This window comes from Pelophylax lessonae, assembly GCF_965119305.1.
Source record: "Pelophylax lessonae genome assembly, chromosome: 6".
Taxonomy (NCBI): Eukaryota; Metazoa; Chordata; class Amphibia; order Anura; family Ranidae; genus Pelophylax; species Pelophylax lessonae.
Window position 1 is genome coordinate 295,002,348 of NC_138773.1, and position 27,358 is coordinate 295,029,705.

Genomic DNA, 27,358 nt, shown 5'->3' on the forward strand with positions numbered 1-27,358 from the left:
CCCCCCCCCCCCCCCCCACACCATGCGACAGTACCAGGGCCAGAGTGACCAATTGCCAGGCATGAACACTGTCCTATGACGAAGGTAGTGACAACCATGTATAAATGCCAGAGCTGACACAAGGTGTATTGCAGCAGCCTTCGATGAATCCATGGAGTGCTTTGAAATGGATTGGAGGGTGGGATAAAATGACAAAGTCTCTTTAACTTCTGATTTCAAGAGATATAACGTATATTGTTAACTGAAATGGATACCCTATCACTAACCTAACTTATTGCATCATTATATTTTCACTAGCCTAACTGGTGGCAATAATACTATCACGACAAAAATGTATGTGAGGTGTGATAAAAGCTACAGCTCCTAATTAAATTACACCATGGTAGTGAAGCAGAAGAAACACTGGCAAAGCTGATGGTCCACATCCCGAATAGTTCAAGGAGTCTTTTTATTAAAAATTTGCTGTACAAATGCAGGTAGCATTTGCAATGACCTCACAAATAGTTGCTATATTGTGTTGAATATATTTATTTTCTATGGTCATTAGCTCCATCTAGTGGCCAAAATGCAGTATTTGCCAGAAAATACAGCTTTATGGCCAATAGATGGGGCTGACGATCATCGGAAATAAACATATTAAACACAATACGGCAATTATTTGTGACAGCTGTGCGAAACACAACAAGTACAGAAAAAAACCTGTTAATTTTCCAGAAATACGGTGAACTCCTTGAAATCCCAGCAGTGTTGGCAGTCCTGCCTGGGTTCCACACATCCCCTCTCCTTATCTCTTGTCACGGGGAGGTGTTCTGTAGACCACCCTTGGAGAACTGAGGGCTGAATCCAAATTTGTAAGTTGTCATTACAACACATGTTCCAGTGGCTGTCAAAGAGGGGATTCCTTCTTAACTGGAAGAGATTTCTGCTTACTTCCTGTTAAATCTACTGAACAGGAAGTGCAGGTAACTCTTCCCGATTGAACACAGACAGCTAAGAAAGGGGGTTTTAACACATCCCTACTTCATCTAATATTAAAATTAAAAAAGTTTTGTCTTTAGATATCACTTTAAAAACTTTAAACACTAATGTTTAAAGTTTTTTTTTAACAAGTTAGAAAAATTAAAGCTATAAACATTGTTTTATCCCGAATACCCTGCGTGTGACGCTTAACAGTCCGTATCAATATGCTTTATGTATTCAACCTATAAAATTAACTGTATCATTTTTACTATCGGTATAGTCATTAACCAGTTTAATGATGCAGCTTGAGAAGAATTATTAATTGCACATCTTTTAATACCCATAAATATACATAATACATGCATCATTACGTATTGTCTATGACACATTAATAATCTTCAACATCATAAAAAACGTTGACTGTGAAACTTGATTATTGTAATCCTGCAGTATTTGGTGCAATCTGCATTCTTGGTTACACTACAGCACATATGTCAAACATAAGGCCTACGGTCCGAATCCAGCCCACCGGGCCCCATCCCCTGTGGCCCTCCATCCAGTTTTGCACCTGAAATGTGGTGGAACTCCATTCTGCCACCTCCAGCTCTCATTCTCTGCTCCTGCTCCTCGCTGTCACTTGTAAACACAGAAGCCGTCTGTGTTTACAAGGGACAGCTTTGCTTTCAGTGGCTTCCAGATGTAACAGATCGCTCACAGCAGGGCACAGTGGAGACAGCTCCCCAGAATGTGAGAGTAAGAACGATTTCCCTGCACTCTCTACACAGCACACCCCTCAACCCTGCATTCTGTATGTAGCTCACACCCGAAGTCTGTATTCTGTGCATAGGGCACCCCTGAACTCTACACTCTGTGCAAAGAGCACTGCTGGAACTGCACACTGTACATAACGAAACCCTAAACTCTGCACTCTGTGCAAAGGGCACTGCTTGTACTGCACTCTGTACATAAAAAAAAACCCTAAACTCTGCACTCTGTGCATAGTGCACCTCTAAACTCTGCATGCTGTGCATAGCGCACTTCTAAACACTGCATCCTGTGCATAGCGCCCCCCCCTGAACACTACTAAGAGATGGATGCACTTACATTTCGTAGGTAAAATCGGAGCATGTAATTACATATTGCGGTCTCCGGTTCACGGACACGGGCATGCCCCTGATGACGTAAGCCGGCGTGCCTACGAAACGCATCGGGACGCAAGGACCTGTGACTACGCCAACCTCACTTCCAGCTCCTGGTACACGCTCGTGGAACGCAGAAGGTTTTTTTCATTCTTTCTTAAACCATTGCTGAGTCAATAGGGAGGAAGGAGTGATTGTGGGGCCAAGGACAGACCTCTTAACTATAGTTAAAAATTGCATGTTGCAGATTCCAGGGTTTTGGCCTGGAGGATAAAGTTTTTAGAAGGAGAGGTCAACAATATATACCTCTATATTTGTCTTATGACCAGTTACCCTCTTTAATATGTGGCATAAATCAAAATTTGAATTTATGTAGATTGGTATTTATGGTATGTACTTTTAAAACTTAGAAAATAATGTAGTGCTGAGTATAGAGATGGTCTTTATCTCCAAGGTTCTGTTGAAGAAAATTCCAGTCAGTTGCTATTGTGCCTAGTATGGTTTAGGAATTGAGAAGCATAGCTCAGACACGTCCACAAGCCCATGGCATTTGCTGTATCAGTTGCATCTTTCGTTGTTACTTAGGGCGTAATGTCCAATTCATGTTGGTTCTAGCGAACTTGGCGTGACCTTAAAAATTGCCTGAGGTCACAACAGAGCTGAAGGCCTTGTGTCCCCCTGGGAAGCCTCGTTTGATTCTGGGCTCAAGCTGCCTAAGATGTAGACTGTTCCCCTCCTACCCATCATCATTGATTTGCTAACATGCAGAACATAATGGGCACTAGAGTCTCTGGCATTTGAAAGCTGGGATAGAGGGGCAATGCTAATGCCAGGAGAGGGTAAGGCTTAATCTTGACTTGGATATAAGTCAAGACTCCATGGGCTTAGGATACAGAGGGTCCCACAAGGACATTAATTGATTTCTGGACTATTGCTTCTACTTTCAGGCAGCACTGAATGTACTGCTCTTACTCTAAACACATTTTAATCAATGTCAAGTTCGCTGAAAGAGCTGAAAGATGGGACAGCTTCTTTGGCACTATGAAGTCTTGCATTGGTAAGAGAGGAAGGCATTGATACCTGATGCAGCTGGATCATTTGTAAGTCTATACAATTTTATCTGCTTAGAGGGGAAAATCACCCAGGTCATCATATTTTCTCATATTCTTATGTTAACAGAGTCAATATGTTAACATATGTTATGTTAACATTGTGTTAACAGAGTCTATATCTTCATACAACAAGAATATTTGGGTGAGTGATTCCTCGCAGTAAGAGCTTCAAAACGAACCCCAAGCCAGCCACTGTATCATGCACAGGCAACAATGAAAACAGTCTAAAGCCCCGTACACACTCAACGATTATCGGCCAAACCGATCGTCCGTCTTTTGTCCAGAGTTGTGTTTTGTTGGTTGGAATGTGCCTAGACTGCACACGAATTTTCTCGCCCAACAAAATTCTACTTCAGAAGTGATGTCATGTGTTGGTTTGCTTTCTGTGTTCTTTCTTCACTAAGCATGCCCAGACTTGCTCATCAGATTTTTCCCTGTCGAAATCTGTACTGACTGCACGAAAATCGGCCGTTGTGTTGACGGCCAACAAAAATTTTATAGTCTGCACACCAGATTTTTTTCGGCCGAAAAGTCGGAGTTGGTTGTCGGAAGCATCATACTAACAAGACTAAAATCGACAGATCGGTCGTCGGATGAATACTCCCTGCCAATTTTCGACGCGCGTGTACGGGGCTTAAGTTCTAACCCTTCCCCACAAGAGTTTCAGACCTCTGACGGGCCCTGCTGTTTGTCTCAAGTTCTATTTCAATGTATTTAGTGGTTTTTAAGAATCAGCGCAAGATATCAAAGGCAAGCAAATTGCCCACGCAGTGGCTCAAAAATGTTTGTCCCAAATTCTATTCCTGGGTGGGTGCAAGCAGCTAGGCAAACGGTAGCTTCCCAGTCTCTCTACACAAGAACCAGACGGCAAGTGTCTTTTTAGATTTATTGCTTGAGGAACTTGAGTAGAGTACAGTGAACTACAGTGCAGGGGACTCCAATGCAGGAGCAAACAAACCTGAGCCAGCCAGCAAATCTGGAGCAGTCTCTCCAAGAGTTATCCAGGACAGTCCCTAGGATCTCTTTCTGTATTGCACTCACTGTGCCGTACCAGACATCTTCTGTGCTATGAGCCTCCAGGTCAGATCCTCCATGGACTTCCTTCAAACTGCTCCCAGCAACTTTAGACACGGATCCTTCAGCTTTCCCACAGCTGGGACCCTGATGGCCCTTTCCAAACTTCAGCTAAGTGACCAAGGGGACCACAGCACTCCGACTGGGTCTTCTCCACCAGGACAAGACCCTGCTATGCCAGGCCCAAGACTAAGTTTTCACACCTCAACCCTTTACTGCAGTGGTGTATTTTGGTTTTGTGCTGCCCTAGGCAAGACTAAAATTGGGACCCCCCCCCTCCCCCTCCTATGTAAATTTGCCCCACTCCTTCCTTTGTAACGGATATGACTCCCTTTCAAATTTGAAGGACTACAAGTCCCAGCATGAACCCCTGAGATCTCACGAGGGGTGAGAGGGAGTGGAAGAGAGAGAGAGAGGCTGGGTGAGGGAGGGAGGGGGGAGGGAGGGGTGAGAGAGACAGAAAGAGAGAAAAAAGAGGGGGGGAGAAAGAGAGAGGATGAGAGGGAGAGGGGGGTGTGATAGAGAGAGAGAGAGGGGGGATGAGAGAGAGGGGGGGGTAAGAGAGAGAGAGGGGGGATGAGAGAGAGAGAGGGAGAGAGAGGGGGATGAGAGAGAGGCAGGTGAGAGAGGGGGGGATTGGAGAGAGAGGCGGGAGATGAGAGAGAGAGTGTGGCGAGAGAGAGAGGAGTGAGAGAGAGAGGGGAGGGGTGAGAGAGAGAGAGAGAGACAAAGGGGGTGAGTGAGAGAGAGAGAGAGAAGGGGATGAGAGAGAGAGGGGGGAGGGGTGAGAGAGAAAGAGAGAAAGAGGGGGGTGAAAGAGAGAGGGGGTGAGTGAGAGAGGGGGGAGAGAGAGAGGGGTGTGAGAGAGAGAGAGAGAGAGAGGGGGGAGTGAGTGAGAGAGAGAGAGAGAGGGGTGAGAGAAGCGACTTTAGCAACCAATGGCCAATAGAGTCTCAGGTGGATGGGGGTAGCTTTTTTGCTGCCCCCCTGCAAAGTGACGCCCTAGGCCTGGGCCTTGTTGGCCTAGGCCAAAATACAGCACTGCTTTACTGGTCATTCTTTCTACCAGGGATTGGCTTAGGCTGTATGAATATGCAAGTTGAGGGTCTTCCTCTTCAAGTAAATTCTGGAACTTACCAGAAACCGGGGATGCAGTCGAACCTGCAACCAGCAGAACCCAGAACAGCCGAAAGCAATGAAACTTTGCTCCACTGGCTACAGATGAGTAACAAATTAAATTTGCATCAATACTATAGCAACCTAGCTAGGAAGGTGCAACACACAGACAACAAAAACACATAGTCCTAACTCTTCCCCACGCTACAGAAAATTTGTGTTTTTGCCCACCTCCCATTTGGAAAGATTTCACATGACTTCCTTTCCAGGTAATGAGGGCAGATTTCCCCCATAGGGACACAGATGGCAGTTATAAAAATTTAGAAGATCTAATCCTTGCCTGCTGTATCGAAAAACAAAATGAGTTTTGGCTGGAGCTCAGCTTTCATTTATATTTTAGGTTTACTGGTCCTTTAATCTTGATATTGAATATACCATTTTGTAAGAGGTAGCATTTTACAAGCCTGACACTTTTCTAATGACAGCTTATTACTCTCATATTAGGAAGCAGTTTCAATATTCAATGTTTGCAATCATTTTTTTTTTTTGCATCTTACAATGTAACACAGACGTTTAATTAAAATGCAAATTGCTATAATTTAATTATAAAACGATAAAATGTAATTAATTTAGTCCAAATTGAGGTAATTGTTTAATTATGGGTACTCTCCCATCCATTACCCTCCGCTGTGATGATGAGAATTAAAAATATCTCTAGCATGCAGGACACACTGGAACATGTAGTTCAGTAACAGCTGTTGAGGCACAGGTTGCCTGAGTATTCCTGGGAGCCGTCTGTCCGCGGACACTCTGACTTTCGTGCAGCATGACTGCCAAGTTTCTGACACTACATAGAGGGACACTATTAGTGCCAGGACTATGGGGCAAAAGGTGCAACCTGCACATCTGTAGTCACACGTCCACCAATTCACATAACTGAGAAAATTATATCAGCATTCAATACACAAAACACACATCCTAATTTATTTACAGACATCTGCAACAAAAAAAGGTAACCTAAGTGCTTTCTGCCCGCACTAAGCCCAAAAGACAGTTACAGCTGGGCTCTCGAGATCTGGGAAGATGTTGCAGGAAAAGGAGTGCCGATAACCAGCAAGTCTGACAGGGCACGGTGAGCACATTGTTTACACTGATAATCAGGGCACTGATTATCAGTGCAGCTTATCAGTGCCCATCAGTGTCACCTATCAGTGCTTATCAGTGCCGTCTCCTCAGTGCAGCCTCGTCAGTGCCTCCTCATCAGTGCCCATCAGTGCAGCTTATCGGTGCTCATCAGTGCCACCACATTAGCGCAGCCTCATCAGTGCACATCAGTGCAGCTCCATCAGTGCCGCTTATCAGTGCCCATCAGTGTCTCCAATTAGTGCCTATCAGTGCAGCCTCGTCAGTGCATCCTCATCAGTGCAGCTTACCATTACTCATTAGTGCTGCTTTATTAGTGCCCATTGGTGCTGCAACATTAACGCAGCCTCATCAGTGCATGTCAGCGCAGCCTTATCAGTGCCCATCAGTGTCACCTATCAGTGCCTTCTCCTCAGTGCAGCCTCGTCAGTGCATCCTCATCAGTGCCCATCAGTGCAGCTTATCATTACTCATCAGTGCTTCTTTATTAGTGCCCATTGGTGCTGCAACATTAACGCAGCCTCATCAGTGCATGTCAGCGCAGCCTTATCAGTGCCCATCAGTGTCACCTATCAGTGCCTCCTCCTCAGTGCAGCCTCGTCAGTGCATCCTCATCAGTGCCCATCAGTGCAGCTTATTATTATGCATCACTGTTTTTTCATTAGTGCTCATTGGTGCTGCAACATTAACGCAGCCTCACCAGTGCACGTCAGCGCAGCTTTAACAGTGCCCATCAGTGTCGCCTATCAGTGCCTCCTCCTCAGTGCAGCCTCGTCAGTGCATCATCATCAGTGCCCATCAGTGCAGCTTATCATTACTCATCACTGTTTTTTCATTAGTGCTCATTGGTGCTGCAACATTAACGCAGCCTCATCAGTGCACGTCAGCGCAGCCTCATCAGTGGCCATCAGTGCAGCATCATCAGCGCATATCAGTCAAGAAGAAAAATTACTTATTTGTAAATAAAAGAAACTAAGAAACCCCCCCCCCCCAATTTTCAGTCTTTTTTCATATGTTTATGAAAAAATAAAAAAAAAACCCCAGTGGTGAGTAAGTACCACCAAAAGAAAGCTATATTTGTCTAAAAAACAAAATATAAAAATGGCATATGGGTACAGTGTTGCATGACTACGCAAGTGTCATTCAAAGTGCGACAGCGCCGAAAGCTGAAAATTGGCCTGGGCAGGAATTGGGTGAAAGTGCCTGGTATTGAAGCGGTTAAAAAAACACCAATCACAAAACTGTACACAAAAAGTGCAAGTATAGCCAAAACTTTTCATTTTAATTTTAGGCAGAACAGTAAAGATGAAAAGCCCTTATCATGTATTACATGTGTCCCATTGGGAAGATTTCACTTTACAGGAAGTTAGTGCGAATTTCTACAAGTTATTATTCAAGCTTCCCTGCCAAGAAACAAAGACAGGTTGGTGACGCCACTTTTATGTACTTTAGTTAAAGCCTGATGCTGGGAAATGTAAAAAATTGTCCCTTGCAGTAGGGTTGTGCCCACACTGCAGGGGGTTAGCTGCTCTTTCTTTTTAGTAGAGCGAAAAAGCACTTTTAGTTACCTCTGCAGATGGTACTCCCCCACACTTCAACAGTTGCCTGTCCCTCAACGTCATCATATCCAGTGCCGGGCAATGAACACTGCGTCAGTCATGATGTCAGGACCTTAGGCCAGTGGACCCTGGGCAAACATTTTCTTGGGCCCTCCCGAATTCACTTATCAACTATGTGTAGACAGTGCGGGCTCAAGGGGCAGCTGCATTGGGCCCCACAACAATGACTGGGCCCAGGGCAGCTGCCCCTTTTGCCCTGTGTTAAAGACAGCCCTGGCCAGTGGAGCGTAGGGGAGAAGATGCTGCGGGGACCAGTCTAGCAGCGCGGAGGAGGGGAAGATCAGATAAGTAGATCTTCTTTAACAAGTTCCCTAGAGCTAAAGAAGCAACTAACCCTTGCATTGCAGGCAGATACTTTGTAGGTTTACCTGATGTTGGACTTTAACCACTTGCCGACCGCCCGCGCCATTTATACTGCGGCAGGCTGGCTCGGCTGCACGAATGGCTGTACCTGTACGGCAATCCGAGGGAGCGCTCCTGGGGGCGAGTGCGCACCGCCGGTTGAATGCTACCGCCCCCACTAGGCAGCGGGGATGCTGATCCATGGGACCGGTGGCACCGATTGCCGTCGGGCACCCACGATCGCTCCCCGCTGAAATAGAACACCGGTCAGCTGTTCTAAACACAGCTGACTGTTGTTCTCTCATTTCAAGCCCATCCCCCCCACAGTTAGTAAACACTCCCCTAGGCTCACAATTAACCCTTCGATCACTCCTGAGTTAACCCCTTCCCTGCCAGTGTCATTAGTACAGTAACAGTGCATATTTCTAGCACTGATTACTGTAGTAATGTCACTGGTCCCCCCAAAAGTGTAAAAAATGTCAGTTAGGTGTCCGATCTGTCCACCGCAATGTTGCAGTCCTGCTAAAAATCGCTGATCGCCGCCATTACTAGTAAAAATAAATAAATAACTAAAAATGACATAAATCTTTCCCTAGTTTGTAGACGCGATAACTTTTGCGCAAACCAATCAAAATACGCTTATTGCAATTTTTTTCTTACCAAAAATATTTAGCAGAAAACAAATTGGCCTAAAAGGATGAAAAAAATTGATTTTAATTTTTTTTTTTTTTTATTGAGAATGTTATATAGCAGAATGTGAAAGATATTGTTGTTTTTGTTTTCAGAATTGTCGCTCTGTTTTCGTTTATAGTGCAAAAAATAATGATCAAATACCACCAAAAGAAAGCTCTATTTGTGGGAAAAAAAGGACATCAATTTTATTTGGGTACAGCGTCGCACGACCGCGCAATTGTCCATTAAAGTAACACAGTGCCGAACCGTAAAAAATTGCCTGGTCATTAAGGGGGCAAATCCTTCTGGTCCAGAACTGGTTTAATGATTCACTGCCTATTTCCCGAAGCCTCCTGGGATACTTATGTCATCCATCCCAGGAGGTTTCATGGCAATGTGCAGTACACTGGCATGTGCTGAGTAATCTCGGCACTCTGTGTATGCGCAGAGACATGTTATCAGGGGGCCAGTTGCAAAAATACTCACCCCTCTGATTACATGTGTATAGGACATGGCAGAGTGGGACTTGGTGGGCCGAGTCTGAGCGGCAGGTGTCACCAGACAACACTGGATTTGCTGGACATATGAGTATGTGTTTCTGACAACCAGCAGTAAAGGTAAAAGAGAAACAAAAAGTGTAAAAAAGGGGATTCAATTCCTCTTAAAGCGGTAGTAAACCCAGCTTTGTGATTTTTAACCTACATATAATAAGACTTACCTGTAGGTAAAATGAATATCTCCGGAACATGCACTGTCATTTGCTACCTGCTATCATTTCTGACAGGCTGTGCTGACTCCAAGGGATCGAAGGGGACAGAGAGGGGAGCTCCCTCACAAAGCCGGTAATTGACAGCCTCAGCTATGCATGTTTCCCTATGAGATTTTGTAGAGGGGGAAGCTCCACTCAGGTCTCAGGGTACACTCAGCTCTCTTCTCTGACCTGGGCAGTATCCCCTCCATCCCCTGCAAGCTCAGGAAAGCTGTAAGAAAACTGGGTATTAAATGGATGTAGCCAAAAGATGGCTGCAGGCAGGGCTGTCTTTATTATTGATTAGACCCTGGGCAAACATTTTCTTGGGCCCTCCCAAATCCACTTATCAACTATTCTCAGGCTCAAGGGGCAGCTGCTTTAGGCCCCACAACAATGACTGGGCCCAGGACAGCTGCCCCTTTTGCCCTGCCTTAAAGACAGCCCTGGCTGCAGGTAAACAGATATAACGTATGTAGGAGGATTTGTTTCATCTCTGTGTATCACCTGAGGCCAGTCACTTTACTGGGTATTTAAGGGTTTTTTCAACCGCTTTAAGGCTCCATTCACATTTGGTGCTTTGGGATCTCAGGCTTCAGAATGGCTACGATTTTTTCAAATCTCAAATTGCACTGAAATCGCAACACCCGTTTTCAGGTGCCATTCATTTTCAATGGCACCTAAAATGTGGTGCGGTTTTGCCGTGGTTATGGCGTGATAAATTGTGCGGCAATCTGCAACGGGCAAAGCTTGTCACCCAAAAAGGAGCAGAAGTGTATTTTGGGAGACAAGCCGCATGCGTTGTGGTTTGCAACAATTGCCGTGTGATTTATGCGCGATAATTGCGGCAACAACCACACTGCGTTATAGGTGCCATTGAAAATTATGGGCACCCGAACATGCGTTTTGCAAATGCAGTGCGATTTGAGATCGCGGGCAGAATAGCAGTGAATTTGCCCGGAGTTTTAAAACAGAAAATGTGAATGGAGCCTAACTGTTGACTAACAGTAGTAAAGCCTTTCCCTTTCCCAATGTAAGTGGTTAAAATATATTCTAAAGAGTATTAAAGCGGAACTAAACCCATCAATTTAACAATTTCAAAAAAACAGTTACATTCCCAGCATGCCGGGAAAGCTAACTGTCACATTTGTTTGTGCTCTCAACCAAACTGTCAAACCATCAAATGGCAGTTGGCATGACTGATCACATGTGCAGTACATTGGCAGCTGCAGATAAAACAGAGGCTAAGATGGCAGCTTCCTTGGCTGAAAAAGGATAGGAGGGTTTAGTTCCGCTTTAAACCCAAAAACAAAAATTGAACATATTTCAGCTTGCCATATCTTAGATTTGGTCGCTGCAATCATTTTCTCTTGATGAGGATTTTGTTTTATTTTCCCCTGGTGATCTGTCTGGCCTAAGTCTGTTATTTTTCAACTTCCTTTCGCAGACCAACCTGTCCAACTAAAATGGCAGTTAGAGGGTTGAGACAAACCAATCGGCACTGACAGGGGTGACTACAATGGTCAGCTTTCATTCATTTATGTAAAACTTTTATCCCAAATGGTAAAATAAAAATGTTGTTGTAACTGCTTAAAAGAGTGTTAGCTGGAGCTCAGCTTTAACTACTTCAATACCGGGCACTTTCATCCTCTTCTTGCTCAGGCCAATTTTCAGCTTTCAGCACTGTTGCATTTTGACTGACAATCGCATGGTCATACAACACTGTACCCATATGAATTTTTTTTTTTTTTTTTAATTTTGCAAATAAGTGATTTTTTTTCTTTACTGATGTGCATTGATGAGGCTGCACTGATAGGCACCGATGAGGCTGCACTGATGGGGACGAATGAGGCGGCACTGAAAAGGAGGCGCTGATGAGGAAGCACTGATGGGCACTGATGAGGAGCCACTGATGGGCACTGATGAGGCGGCACTGATGGGCGCTGATGAGGAAGGACTGATGGGCGCTGATGAGGAAGCACTGATGGGCGCTGATGAGGAAGCACTGATGGGCACTGATGAGGAGGCACTGTTGGGCACTGATGAGGCAGCACTGATGGGGACTGATGAGGAGTCACTGAAAAGGCACTACTAGGAAGTGCACTGCTAGGCACTGATGGGGCTGCACTGATAATCAGTGCCCTGATTATCAGTGTAAATGATGTGCTGACGGTGTCAGCTCTCCTTTTCTTCCCACAGATACAGTGTGAGAGGAAAGAAATGCCGATAACCAGCAAGTCTGTTTACATGTGATCAGCTGTGATTGGCCCTTTACCTCGATCTTTTATCAGCTGTGTCCAAAGGACACAGCAGTCACAGAGCGTGCCTCATCTGTACCGCAGGAGGCACGCGGGGACGGGGTTCTGGGAGGACGTCTACTGACTCCTTCCCAGAATTGGACAACCACACTATAACTGTCTTTTGGCTAAATCGCGGCCAGGAAGTGGTTAATTATTCAAGTCCATCTAAATCTGCTAATCTAACTCTACCCTCTCACCAGACTGGCAATGCTGCTGTCCGAGGGTGACTCTGTTGCTTCTTCATCTAGAGTGGAGTCACCCTAGGACGGGAGATGTTACTGGCCGGGTCACTAGGTAAAAATAAAGGAAGAAAAGCCTAAAAAAAAAGATAATGAATGCAGCAATCAGATTTAATGATTGGTAAGCTGCAATGTACTGTATCAGGGGCGTAACTACAGGGGTTGCAGGGGTTGCGATTGCTACCGGGCCCCATGCTCCAGGGGGCCCGGTAGCAAACCAGTGGGTGAACTTCCAGGATCGCAAAGGTCACACTTGCGACCGGGCCCTGGCATTGCACCACTGTGGGGAGGCCCCAAGATTGCAGGAAGGGAGCCCACTGCAGAACTTGTGAAAGGATCCTGCTGCGGGACCGTAATAAAAGGCCATGCAATGAGAGTAAAGAGCCCCAGGATTAGTGGGAAGAGCCCTGGGCTTGAAGGGAAGGGCCCCGGCCAGGGATCTGGGGGGGCCCTTCATGGTTTCTTGCATCCTGGCCCTGAAGGTTCTAGTTACGCCTCTGTACTGTATATTACATTTTTGTTATTGGGTTCATTACTGCTTTAAAGGAGAAGTACAGGCAAAGCTTGTTTGGCTGTACTCCTATGGATCACAGGAGTGCAGCTCGTTCTCAAAAGACAGCGGGTTGAAGCCGCTGTCGGCTGATGTCACAGAGCCAGTCCAGGCTGGGGAAAGACCACGACAATGGAGTTGGGATCCGCCCACATGCCTGGACCGGCACCCGGCTCAGCCTCTCAGTGAGCCACTGAGAGCATGAGCCAGCTGCTCCCACCCCCTCCATAGCCCAGCTCTCCAGTGAGCGAGAGGGGGGAGAGCAGTGACTGACAGTCAATAACTTTCTGCTTAGAGAGCTGTAAGACCCTAGCTTTCAGCGTTGTTTGATCGCTCCGTTCTCAATGTTAGAGCCAGCGGGGAGAACAGATGCAGCATCGGAACGATACTGAATCCACCTAGGTAAGTATAGGTGTGTGAAACCTATTGCATTAGGGTGTGCACCCCAAAGCACAAACACACATCTATGTGTGTGTGTGTATGTATATATATATATATATATATATATTGACAGGTCAAGACTCTGTCACGGGGAAAGTGGTCATTTATAGGACACAGAGTGTGCACATTGGCTCTGTGCAGGACTACAGAGCGTAGATGTGCAGTGAAGAAGCCTTTGCAGCTTTCTCCAGGTTTTGGTATACCTGGATGGGGCTCAGTAGTTTGGAGATTTCATAGTGTCTTGGGAGGGACGGAATCTCCAACGCTGTGTCCATATTTTGTGGATGACCAGCAGGGTGTGTGCTCCGGTGCACACAGCCCTTATAATGAAGGTCTAGGAAGACCTCAAGGCTCCCAGTTGGGGACTGCTTCATCCAACAGGCAGGAGGTCTGTTCATGGGGAGTCAGGAGGACTCCAATACTCTCTGGGAGTCAGTGGCTGAAGGTGGCAACCAGAATAGTGTGTCTGCATGAGACAGGAGATGGCCTGAGGACCAAGGCCACAGTGAAGCTGTCAGTTTCAGAGTGAAGGAAAAACTGCATGAGAGTGAGAGAGCCAGGTGGGCTAGTATTTTCAGTTTACTTTATATTGACTGGAGAAGAACTTCCTGCGTGGGAAACTGTGTTATGGACTTTTTATTTTTGCCTTTTAACCACTTTACCACCGGAGCATTTTGCTGTCTTACGTCCAGGCCACTTTTTGCGATTCGGCACTGTGCGACTTTAACTGACAATTGCGCGGTCCTGCAACTCCATACCCAAACGAAATTGAAGTCCTTTTTTTCCCCACAAACAGAGCTTTCTTTTGGTGGTATTTGATCATCTGTGTGATTTTTACTTTTCGCGCTATAAACAAAAAAAGAGCGTACATTTTTAAAAAATAGCAATATTTTTCACATTTTTTTATATGAAATTCCCCCCCCAAAAATGTAAAAATCTAATTTTTTTATCATTTTAGGCCAATTTGTTTTCTGCTACATATTTTTGGTAAAAAAAAATCGCAAAAAGCGTATTTTGATTGGTTTGCGCAAAAGTTATCACGTTTACTAACAAAGGGAAAGATTTTTGTCATTTTTGTTGGTTTTTTTTGTAACGAGTAATGGCGGCGATCTGCGATTTTTTTTTTTTTTTTTTTTGCGGGACTGCGACATTGTGGCGGAAAGATCGGACCCTTGACTGACATTTTTGGGGGTACCAGTGACATTTCTACAGTAATCAGTGCTATAAATAAGCACTGTTACTGTAAAAATGACACTGGCAGGGAAGGGGTTAATTTTATTGGAGAGGGAGGGGTTAATGTATGCCTGGTGCTTACTGACGTGTGTGGGGGGAGGGGACTGAGTGACACAAGGACAGATCGCAGGTTCAGCTATGCTGAACCCTGCAATCTGACCCTGTCTGTCACTTCGGAGATCCGCCCGCTTTGTTTACACAAGCGGGCGGATCTCCAGACTCGATTCCCCGACGATCGGGGAAGAGCAGCTGCGATCGCCGCTGCTCCTCCCCTGGCCCGACTCCCGCTGTGACTGAATAATGTGGGAGCGAGAAGGGGGAGTGTCTGACGACCTAGGTCCACGTCGTCAGACCTACAACAGCCACTTTGCCGCAGTAGAGCTCTAGTGAGCAGACGGCAAGTGGTTAATAAAAATGGGCTACCAAGCCCTTAAAATATAATACCTGAATCACTGGAGAATTGCATCTACCACTGAGCTAATGGTCCCCCATGTTACTATATGTATATATATAGATATATATATATATATATATATATATATATATATATATATATATATAACACCGTTTACTATGCTTCAGTTATGTATGGACACAGTGAGTGATTGGTAATGTGTATTCATTCACAAAAGGAAGGAATCCGTAAATTACATAGAGACCCAGGCATCAGGGAGAATCTGCGCCACATACCGTGTTTAGGGTGTGCCCGGGCACACCCAGCACACCCGGTGCGCACGCCTATATAGGTAAGTATGATTGGGAAAATAAAAAAAATTAAATTTTTCTCTTTGAATTACTTTTTTTTTTAAACTATAGAACTGGGCAAAATACTGCTTTATTCCTGCCTGGAGTTCAGCTTGAGAAACAGCAAAATATTAAAACCCAGCAGCAAGGAAAGGCACCTTGTCACAAAGTAGTAGGTTAATTCCCTGCTCCAAGACTTCATAAGCTGTGCCGACAATTACTATAATATAGTTTGTACGGATTTCAGGAGCAGGTTTTGCATGTTAGCGGTCCTAGCACTGCAAAGAACGTAGGTGTTAATTGGTTATATATTTGGATTTCCTTTTTTACTATCACTCCAAACCAATACAATATTGCTATTCTCCTTTTCATGTTGGCCCATGTTCTTCTTTAAACCTATTCTTGTCTCTTCTTAAAGCAGCAGGAGTCTTTGTTCAAGAGCCGCAGCTTCAGAAAAAAGGACAGCCAGCGATTGTATATTATTTCAAGCTCAAGTGGCACTTAAGGGGTCAACGATGCAGTAAATAGGAATTATATACTGCGCTCTCCCTGTCTAAATGGGTTTTGTTGCTCGTTGCAGATTGGAGCGCTTGTCAGCTCGGTGAAAAGGCTGTGTGCGGGGAAGGAATAAAAACTCGGCTTTTAGACTGCACCCGCAGCGATGGAAAATCTGTGAAAATGTCCTTTTGTGAGCAGGTAAAGTTGAGGACGCAGACGGGGTACGGGCAGACACTCTTAACCTCTGGCTGTGTTGCACTCAGCATGACCACGCTTAGTTCACTTTGCAGCTTTTATTTTATTTTTCATATAAAAGGAATATAGAAAAACTGTAATCAACATGAAACCTCTTTTCTGAAGTTTGCTTAGACCTTCCTGCAGGAAAGAGCTCTTAGAACTTGAAGGATAAGTGCGTGTTTCTTCAAAAAATCAAAAACTGACATCCCCTACCTGGCTTTTACAGCAATGAACTAAATCAAAGCCGAAACCTCTTCACAAAATAAATGCTTGTTAACACTATCCAGCTTCTCCAGGGTTGGCTCCGCTCCAGCACTGCGTAGCTTTATTTGAATCGCAGGGACTGGGCAGACTTGCCAATATGCCCTATAGTCAGAGCCATCCAAGCGTGCTACTGTATCCAACAGAATTATGGAAAGGCAAAGCTGGTAAACACAGCACTGGCTCTCGTCCATATTGGGTTTTTGGAAAAAAAATAGAATTTTGCTTCACTCTCTACACCACGGGTGTCAAACACAAGGCCCGCGGGCCGAATGCGGCCCCCCCCCAGGCCATTTCATGTGGCCCTCGCAGCTGCAGGACCCCCCTTGTATCTGCCCCCACCTTGTCTCTGTAGTCGGCAGCAGAGAGGACAGAACTCCTTTGCTAGATCCTGCACTCCTCTGTGCCTGCTGAAGAAAGGCTCATTTTTGCCCCCCTCAGCAGTCCACAGCAGAGAGGAGGGCAGAACTTCTCCTACAGATCCTGCACCTTTCTGTGCAGCCGCAACATCACCTTGCCCCTGCCTCCCCTGGTCTCAGCATTCAGCACACTCTGGAAGCTGACTCCAGCTCTCCACTGGTTCTCCTCCAGACCCTGCACTTCTTCCCAGATCCATCCGCACCTTCTTCCTGGCAGCAGCACAAGGTAAGGAGGTGCACTGTGATGTAAGGAAGGGTGGGTGACTCTTGACCTCTAATGGTGGGGGGGGCTCTTGACATCTCATGTAAGGGGGTGTGCGGTTCTCTGGACATCTAATCTTACAGATATAACCGGCACTTTGAGGGCAAACATAATGCTGATGCGGCCCGCGATGAAATTGAGTTTGACACCCCTGCTCTACACTATGTGGTCAAAAGTATGTGGAAACCCTCCAAAATGATTGAGTTTAGGGGTTTACAGTGAAGGAAACTGTTAATGCCGTAACATACAGTACAAAGACAATTTAGACAATTGTGTTCTTCCAACCTTGTGATAACAGTTTGGAGAAGGCCCTTTTCTATTCCAGGATGACTGTGTCCATAAAGACATCATTTTGACAAGTTTGGGGTGGATGGACTTGAGTGGCCTGGATCAGAGGCATAACTAGAACTTTCAGGGCCCTGGAGCAAGAAACCATAAAGAGCCCCCCTGACCCCCAGCCGGGGCCCTTGCCTCCAGGCTTGAGGCCCTCACTATTGATACTGACAGCCCTTTAATACCATCATAGAACTCTTATAAATGTTCTGCGATGGGCCTCCCTCCTGCGTCTTGGGGCTCTCCCAAGGTAGCAAGACGCCAGGGCCCAGTCGCAAATGCAATCTTTGCCACCCTAGTAGTTCCACCAATGGTGTCGGTAGTTTTATTATTTTTTTAGCATTTTATTTTATTTTATTTATTATTTTTACAATTCTATTTTTTTATTATTTTTTTAAAATTTTTTTAAAGAGCCTTGTTAAGGGGCTTTGGTGAAATATCAGCGGTCTAAACCGATCTCTGATGTTTCACATTTGAGACCGAGAAAGGACATTCTTCAATCTCCATCTATGCAGCCTCAGCTGCACAGAATAAATGGAATAGCTCTGTACAGAGCTTTCCTGTTCCAGTTATAGATGGACACAGAAGCGATCAGTACCAATCACTCACTGTGTCTATTTAGAAAAAGAAGAGGCTGGCAAGTGACATATTAACCGGCTCCTTCCTGTTCTCCATCCTGACACATCCCCTGCAGCTGCCAATGGGAGAGGGGAGGGGGGGAGCCATAAGAGCTGTAGGGGGAACAGGGGAGCAAACAAGGGCCCGGGGACAGCTGGAAACAAGTAAAATGTTCCAGTTCTAGTGCAGCTCGTTCTCAGCAGGCAGCAGGTTGAAGCCCGCTGTCGGCTGACGTCACAGAACCGGTCAAGGCTGGGGAAAGACCGTGACAATGGAGTTGGGATCCGCCCACATGCCTGGACCGACCAGCACCTGGCTCCGCCTCTCAGTGAGCCACTGAGAGCATGAGCCAACTGCTCCCACCCACTCTATAGCCCAGCACTCCAGTGAGCAAGAGGGGGGAGGGGGGGAAGAGCAGAGAGCGGGGACTGACAGTCAAGAGCTTTCTGCTTAGAGAGCTGTGAGAACCTAGCTATCAGCATTGTTTGATCGCTCTGTTCTCAGTGGGAATCTGTGCCACATGGGGTGTTTAAGGTGTGCCCGGGAACAGCCGGCACACCCGATGCGCACGCCTATATAGGTAAGTATGATTGGGAAAATAAAAAAATTCAATTTTTTAAATTGGATTAACTTGAGTGGCCTGGACCAGAAGCATAACTAGAACTTTCAGGTCCCTGGTGCAAGAAACCATCCAGGGCCCTTCCCTCCGGGCTTGAGACCCTCCGCACTGATCCCCACAGCCCTTTAATACCATCATAGAACCCTTGTACATGTTCGGCAATGGGCCCCCGTCCTGCGTCTTGGGGCTCTCCCAAGGTAGCAAGAAGCCAGGGCCCAGTCGCAAATGCGATCTATGTGACCCTAGTAGTTCCACCACTGGTGTTGGTAGTTTTATTATTTTTTATCATTTTATTTTATTTATTATTTTTACAATTTTATTTTTTATTATTTTTTACAATTTTTTAAGGAGCCTTGTTAAGGGGCTTTGGTGAAATATCAGGGGTCTAAACAGATCTCTGAGTCCCCGTTCACACTAAGGCGACCTGTGAGGCGACCTGGTCGCCTCACAGGTCGCCGTAGGTCGCCTTCCATAGGGAAGCTGCGGACCCGTTCTAATAGGAGCGACACAAGTCGCTCCGACTTAGAAAAAGGGTCCGGAGCTTCTTTGGGGCGACCCGGAGGCGACCGCCATAGACTTCAATGTTATGAAGTCCGTGGCGGCCGCTCCGAGGTTGAGGCGCACTGCTCGCACCGCGACCTCGGAGGTCGCCCCCCCAAGTCGGATCGCGGCAATGTGAACGGGGCCTGATGTTTCACATTTGAGACAGAGAAAGGACATTCTTCAATCTCCATCTATGTAGCCTCAGTTGCACAGAATAAATGGAATAGCTCTGTACAGAGCTTTCCTGTTCCAGTTATAGATGGACACAGAAGCGATCAATACCAATCACTCACTGTGTCTATTTAGAAAAAGAAGGGGCTGGTAAGTGACATATTAACCGGCTCCTTCCTGTTCTCCATCCTGACACATCCCCTGCAGCTGCCAGTGGGAGAGGGGAGGGGGGGAGCCATTAGAGCTGTAGGGGGAACAGGGGAGCACACAAGGGCATGGGGGCAGCTGGAAACAAGTAAAATGTATAGAAGAGGCAGCATATAGAAGAACCAATGCCCTCCATTTTCCTCCTGTAGCTGCTCAATGCCTGCGGGAAGGATGGGAGGAGAAGCAGGCTTTCAGCAGACGCAGGAGGAAAATGGAGGGGATCAGCCTCTGTATGCTGCCCCTGCAGTCCCTCCTATCCAGGTGTACAGGGAAGCCACACAGGCCCCCTGAAGCATGGGCGTGGGTCGCAATTGCAACCCCTATTGTTACGCCCCTTGCCTGGACATAACCTCGGCCTCAACCCTACCTACCACCCTTTGATGAATCCCAATTGCAAGTCTGGTCTTCTCAGCCAACATCATTATCTGACCTTACTTTTGACTGAATGGATACAAATTTCTACAGACTCAAACCAAAAACATGTGGGAAGCCTTCCTAAATGAATGGAGGCTGGTAAAGCCACCATGGCCATGATTTTGGAATGGACAAAGCAGAAGGTTGATATGCGGGTGTGCCTGAAATAGCACCTGTCCCTTCCCCAAAATATATGGAAATAACAAACAAAAAAAGTGTCCCCGGGGAATTTAGATGGACAGCCTTGTCCATCTAAATTCCCCGGGGACACTTTTTTGTTTATTTCCATGGTTTTGGAATGAAACATGCAACAGGTTTAATGGTCGGGTGTCAACAAACTTTTGACCACACAGTGTACTGCCCAGCATTTGGAGGATCCCTGGTATCAACCATCAATTGTTAGGAGATGTGAGCTTAAAGTGGAGTTCTGGCCTATTTTGAAACTTTAGTGATTCCTGGAGTGCTCGCTATGCTGATCAACAATTGAGCATTTTGATTTTTTTCGGGGGTCTCTTACCTTATTTTCAGGGCATTTTTGATAGTACTTCCTCCTTCTCCCCCCTCTGTGGCCGTGGCCATCGACATCACTTCCGCCTTTGCATTGCATCCTGGGAGCTGTTTGTCATCACTCCCAGGAGGCTGGAATCAGGAAGAACTCCCAGAACACTCCCTGGAATCAGAAAGACAGCAGATTATACTGCGGCTTCAGATGCCCACATCCAAGATGGCCGCACCCAGACAGCGTTTTTAAAAGTAAGATTTCGACTAAAATTCAATACTGTACACCTTGTAAGTATGAGAATAGCGCTTCTGTAAAGGGCGATGGATTTGTATTATAGGGGTATTTTTAGTTAAAAAAGGTATTTGAGGCTGGAACTCCGCTTTAAGCACTGCAGATAACTGTTCACAGGGGAAACCATCCATACCAGAATTATTCCAGACACATCATTTGCAGGGTTGGAGCAGATTCATATTCAGTAATTAAATTCTGAAACATGAGCAAGTTTTGCCAGGGCTGCTGTATATTCCCAGTCTTGGCCTCAGGGGCGTAACTACAGGGGTTGCAGGGGTTGCAATCACAACCGGGCCCCATGCTCCAGGGGGCCTGTGCAGCTCCCCTGTACACCTGGATAGGAGGGGCGGTGGGGGCAGCATGTAAAGAAATCACTGTCCTCCTTTTTCCTCCTGTAGCTGCAGGAGGAAAATGGAGGAGATTGGTTCCTCTCTATGCTGCCCCCGCCACTCCTTCTATCCAGTTCACTTGTGTTCTGCTGTCTCTGGGCCCCTGTGGGCTCCCCTGGTCTCCCCCCCCCCCTTACTGTGCTGCCCCCCCCCCACACACTGTGCTCCCTTCCCTCTCCTGCCGGATACTGCAGGGCATGTGTCACAATAGAGAACCAGGAAGGAGTCTGTAAATATGTAATTTACCAGCTCCTTCCTTTTCTGAATGGACAGAGTCATAGTCAGCGATATTGTAAAAAAATAAAATGATAAAAAATAATACAATTAAATTACCAAAAAATAAAAACTACTGACACCAGTGGGTGAACTTCCAGGATCACAAAGGTCACACTTGCGACTGGGCCCTGGCATTCTACCACCGTGGGGCCCCAAGATGGCAGGAAGGGGGCCCACTGCAGAACTTGTAAAAGGGTCCCGCTGCGGGACCATAATAAAGGGCCCCGCAACGAGAGTAAAGGGCCCCAGGATCAGTGGGAAGAGCCCCAAGTTTGAAGAGAAGGGCCCCGGCCAGGGGTCCGGGGGGCCCTTCCTGGTTTCTTGCACCGGGGCCCTGAAGGTTCTAGTTACGCCTCTGCTTGGCCTGTTCTCATCACTAAACTTTCTTGCCATCCCAAGAGTCTTCTGGAAATCAGCTTGGTTTCACGTATTGGAGAGAGAATTCAGCAACCTTATTAAGCTTTGGCTTTCTACAAGTCTATTTGATTCTGTTGTGTCCAGAGGGTATCTTTGGGTGATATCCTAATTACAGTCTTATGTGGCCTTGTAACAGCAAGTAATATGACCATTTTCAGGGTTGCTTATTTTTTAGGCTTGACATGGCTGGCAAAGTCCCAGAGGGCACCCATGACAGCAAAAACATGTCAATAACACCTTTACAATGAGAAAACACGCAGTGCCCGATTACCGTTGATGCAGCTCTCAAGCATGTTTCTTTCTCCTTGCACTTGCACCCCACATGTCAGCAGGACTTTATTTAATTTAGCCTTATTGGAGCACAGGTCAATCTCCCAGAGTTTTGTTAGCTTCAAGATTTTATGTTCAAAATTGGCAGAGGAAAAAGATCACAGGAGCTTTAAACTTTGGTCCTCGCAGCTCTGTGACCTTCCTTCCAATTGTGCCAACACATATTGTGAGCATGCCCTTGAAGTATCACTGATCTCTCTTGAGCCCTTATGACAATGCATTGCAGACTTCCTTTGCAGCTTTCTACACCTTTTAAAAAAATAGACTTAAAAAAAAATGTATTACTAGTGGCATTAGACACAGTAGGCACATCCCTTTAGAAATTGTAAAAAAAAGATCTTGGCTAGCACATGTCCCACCATACCTACAGCTTACCGAAATTGCTACAACCTGATTGCACAACCACCTTCAAATGTAGAATTAACTATGTAGGGCAAGAGCAGGTAGGCCTCACATTGTATATGTTTAATGCAAAGAAGATTGTACAATCAGATTGTAATTTTCTTGCTCGCAGTGCTTTAAGTGGGCCGGTATGCACTAGTACTCAGTACCGCCACTTCCAAATATGGCTCTTGAGCATACCGCCACCTTTCCGTGCACCTTAGTGTTCCAGTACACTCATTTTGGACATCTGCACCCTCAATTGCCCCCCCCCCCAAGAATATTTCCCACTCCAGAGCCAGACCAGTCACCACCAGTGAGTCCCCCTGCTCCGGAGTCCCAGCCCAGGCCAGGGGGGGTGCTCTGTGGGGACCCTGATGGGGTGGGGGGGGGGCAACAAAATTTATAGGCTATAATAGAGTACCGGCACCTCTTTTGGGCCACTTAAAGCACTGCTTGCTTGGCTTTAGGCATCAGGAATACCACCACTTCTGTATATAAACCAGGCCTTGAAGGACCAAGATCAGGCTGATATTTCGAATTCCATTTATTAGAACTTGCAGAAGAGCTTGTTGCAATTATGAGGAGAAACAATACATTTAGTCATGGATGTCTGTAATAAGATTAACACTGGGGCTACAAAGGAATTTTTAATCGGACAGAAAAAAATCTCTAGGGAGAGCATCACTACTGCAGGAAGTTATGGGGCAATTATTAGGAGGTTAATGTTGCAGGATTATCTTAATAGGAAAGGGATATTATAAAGGCACAACTGTTAAACTGTTATGCTTTTCTCCTTCTGCATTTGAATTTATTCAGGAGAGATTTTGCAATAAAACAGAATTAGAGAAAATTTCAACCAAATAGAGCGGGGATCCTCAAACTACGGCCCTCCTGCTGTACCCGAACTACACATCCCATGAGGCATTGTAAAACTCTGACATTCACAGACATGACTAGGCATGATGGGAATTGTAGTTCCTGAACAACTGAAGGGCCATAGTTTGAAGACCCCTGAAATAGAGCCTTAGTATGTGCGTATTGGCTTCAATTTCAAGATGCTTTATATTCTATATCTTACTTTGTTTGCCCTATAGCTGGGGTTAAAGAAGCCTGAAAAGATGACTCTTCGCTGCCTCGTGGAATGCACAATTGATTGCCATGTCACAGACTGGTCGGCTTGGTCTTCTTGTTCACAATCTTGTGGCATTGGAGGTAAGTGTCACATGGTCTGTGGTCTCCGGTGATATGTGATCTATGGTGCACTTATGTGTTTCTGCTCTCATGTGGTTGGTAATCTAAGGCAGGGATATGCAAACTCTGACCCCCCAGATGTTGCAGGAATACAAGTCTCATGATGCATAGTAAGACTCTGACAGCCACAAGCATGACAGGCAGAGGCAGAGGCATGACGGGAATTGCAGTTTTGCAACAGCTGGAGGGCCGCAGTTTGCATATCCCTGATCTAGGGGTTCCTTTGCATGTGGGGCTATACTGCCAGTGCCGGGACAAGGTCATCTAGAGCCCAGGTCGAACAAGCCAAATTGCTCCCCCCCCCCCCCAAGATGTATGAGCATTATGTGTCAGCAAAAATTCCCCCCCTAAAAAAAAAAAAAAAAAAATCAAGCTCTAATCTGCATGCTTACCCCCTAAGCATTAATCCCCCTCCTCTCAATACAAATCTGCCCCTGCTGAAATCCCCTTCCCAGCATGAATCTATGCCCCCCCCAACCCCCCACAGCTCTATTCTACTAATCCTCTCATTCCCTATATGCCCCACTTAAAAAATTCCTCCCTCTTACTACAAATCCTTTATCCCTCAAATTTCCCCTCTGTGCTCAAATCCTCTCTCCCCACTCCAATTCTTTCCCTCCCAGCACAAGTTCCCCCAGTCCACCTTCCTAGCACAAATCCCCCCCAATTTCCCCTCCTAGCACAATTAGCCCCAATCATTCCTGCTAACACAAATCCCCCCCCCCCCCTCAAAAAAGAAAATCCACTCCTAGCACAAATCCCCTTCCCCCCACCATATTACTTTTTCCAGCACAAACCCCTCAAAATCCCCCCTCCTAGCACAAATCGTCTTCCCCCATCCCCCCTCCAAACACAAATCCCCTCAAATTACGACTCCTAGCACACCTCCCCAAATTTCCACTCCTAGAAAAATTCTTATTCCCTGCCACCCCCAAAATTACCCCGCCCCCCCCAACCTCCTTGTGGTGCCCCCTCCCCCCCCAACTTACATGATACCACAGTGCCCAGGGCAGCCGCCCCTCCTTCCACCTTTTGTCCCGGCCCTGTATACTGCTGTCCCTCTGAAAAGCAGTACGAGGTGGACAGGCGGTTAGGTGATATGTTGTCTTCTCGATGACCGATTTAACCCTCAAAATGTGCCACCAGTCTGCCTTACACATGGTTGCAGGGCAGTTGCGGTGCGGCCCCATAATGGTCAGATTGTATTCATTTATGTAAAACTTTTATCCTGAAAGGTAAAGAAAAACTTTTTCCTGTAACTGCTTATAAAGTGCTAGCTGGAGTTCAGCTTTAATTGTTAGTCAAGTCCATGTACAGTAAATCTTAACCTAGTCTAACACTAACTCTCCCCCAGGTGTAAGGTGATTGGTATTTCCACTTGTTAATAATGTAGGAACCTTTTCTATCCTTAATGAATCTAGTAATATTGTCACATGTGATGTCACTCCAAATGTCACTGTTAACTTGTGAGATTGTGGATCACAGCTTGATGAATCACGCCCTCCATGTATTTTCCCTATCTTGATTTACTAAAAGGAAATAGACTGTGCATTTTGCAAGTAAATGTAAATGTGGTAAAGCTTCACTTTGTAAAGAATACCCAATCAAGTGCAAGGAAAGAAAACAGCATTTTTCTTGCACATGATTGGATGATGGGAATCAGCACAGCTTTTACTATGCTCTGGGGAAAATGAGCGCAACCTTCTATTTGCCTTTAGTAAATCCAGCCCAATGACTCTCTAAGATTCATGCAGCATCTCTCTCATTCAGTTATGTACTGCCCTTGTCTGGTTCATTCTCTCTCTTATTTGTGCTTTCTTTCTCCTTTCCTCCTTCCCTCCTTCCTTTCTTCTTTTCCTCTATTTCCTTCCCTTATTTTCTTGCTCCCTTTCCTTCCCTTCCATTAATTTCATTTCCTTTCTATTTCTTTCTCATTTCCTTCCTTCCTTTCTTTCTTTACCTTCCTTCCTTCCTTCATTCCTTCCTTCCCTTTCGCTCTTGTTTTTTTTTTTTTTTTTGAAAATATTTTTATTGAAGTAAAAAGTACAAACAGTCAGCAATAGAAAACAGGCGTAACTGAACACATTTGTGTACAAAAAAACAGCAGTTAAAACAAAGAGAACACAGGACAACTATCCAATGCGTAGTACGTGGAGTTCGGTGGAGACCTGAAGTGCGTAAAAGGAGGTTGTATGTTTGAGAAGAGAAAAAAAAAAGCTTGGAGGAGGTAGGAAACCTCAAAGGGAGTGCAGCTAGTCGAGTCAGGTAGGTCCTCAGTAAGGCCCATACCCTGGGCGAAGGGGAAGAGGGGAGTTGTCCATAAAAAAGGAATAACAGACAAGCCACTAATGTGTAGAGGAGAGGAGAGGTGCCAGTCGCCCGGGCCCGTCCGGTAGCCACTATGCGCCCAGCACGAGACGAAAGAGCAGGGAAGGGGGATTAAGGACAGGCGAGGGAGGAGAGGAAAGGAGGGGAGGGGGGGAGAAAAAAAAAGGGGGGGTGAAGACCAGAATGAGCAGCGTAGTCGAGGGGTTGCAAGGTCCAGGACCTAGAGGCCCTTACTGGCAAAGGCGGGCATATTCAGGTGTGGGAGGTGTAGTGGATCCAGCAGGCCCATTTTTTGTGGTATTTAGAAGGAGCGTCTCTGCAATATAAATTAGTTCTTCTCTCCGCCTTTCTTTCCTTTCTTCTTACCTTCCTTCTCCTCTACCTTCCTTCCCATTCTCTTCCTTCTCCTTTCCTTCCTTTCTCTCATTCTATCCCTCAGTCTCTTTCTTTCCTTCCCTTCCTTTTCTTTTCCTTTCTTCCATTTTCTCATTCTTTCCCTCAGTCACTCTTTCTCTCTTTTCTTTCTTTCTCTACCTTCCTTTCTATCCTCTTTCTTCCCTTTCCTTCCTTCTTTTCTTTTTTTATTCTGTCCCTTAGTCTCGCTCTCTCTTTTTTTCCTTCTTTCTCTACCTTCCTTCCTTCCTTCCTTCCTCCTGTCCCTTTCCTTTTTTTATTTCATTCTGTCCTTAATAGTCTCTCTCCCTCTCTTCTCTTTCTTCTTCCCCTACCTTTCTTCCTATCCTCTTCCTTCCCTTTCCTTGATTCCTTCCTTCCTTTTTACTTATTCTGTCCCTCAGTCTCTCTCTTCTCTCTCCTTCCTTCTCTACCATCTATCTCTCCCTTTCCTTCCTTCTTTTCTCATTCTGTCCCTCAGTCCCCCCCCCCTTTCTTTCTGTAGCAGGATTTCCAGGCATTGGGCCTAATATGGGTCAGCCATTGTTACCGGTAACACTTCCAACACATTTAAGTTGAATACCCAAGTGTGAGATTGGAGACAATAACCATTCCGGCATCTTTGGTTTGTTTTGTTTATTTTATAATGGGGATGGGAGAAGGGAATGAGTGGGATACTCCTCTGGCTCAACTAGGTTCAACTGGGACACTTTGTAGAAAAATGCCTGTTAGCGCTGTCCTGTTGCCAGCTGAATGTCAACCTACACTCCCTGGTGCTTGGAA

General features: G+C 45.9%; 1 protein-coding gene across 2 annotated transcripts in view; it reads left to right on the plus strand.

The window, feature by feature from the left end:
- THSD7B (thrombospondin type 1 domain containing 7B) overlaps positions 1–27,358 on the plus strand; it is a 925,167-nt gene that overhangs the window by 784,134 nt on the left and 113,675 nt on the right. For both annotated transcript variants that reach the window (XM_082260936.1, XM_082260935.1), the window contains exons 20-21: positions 16,013–16,128; positions 23,698–23,815. In XM_082260936.1, coding sequence (XP_082117062.1) covers positions 16,013–16,128; positions 23,698–23,815 — 234 coding nt within the window. The remainder of the gene's footprint in view (positions 1–16,012; positions 16,129–23,697; positions 23,816–27,358) is intronic.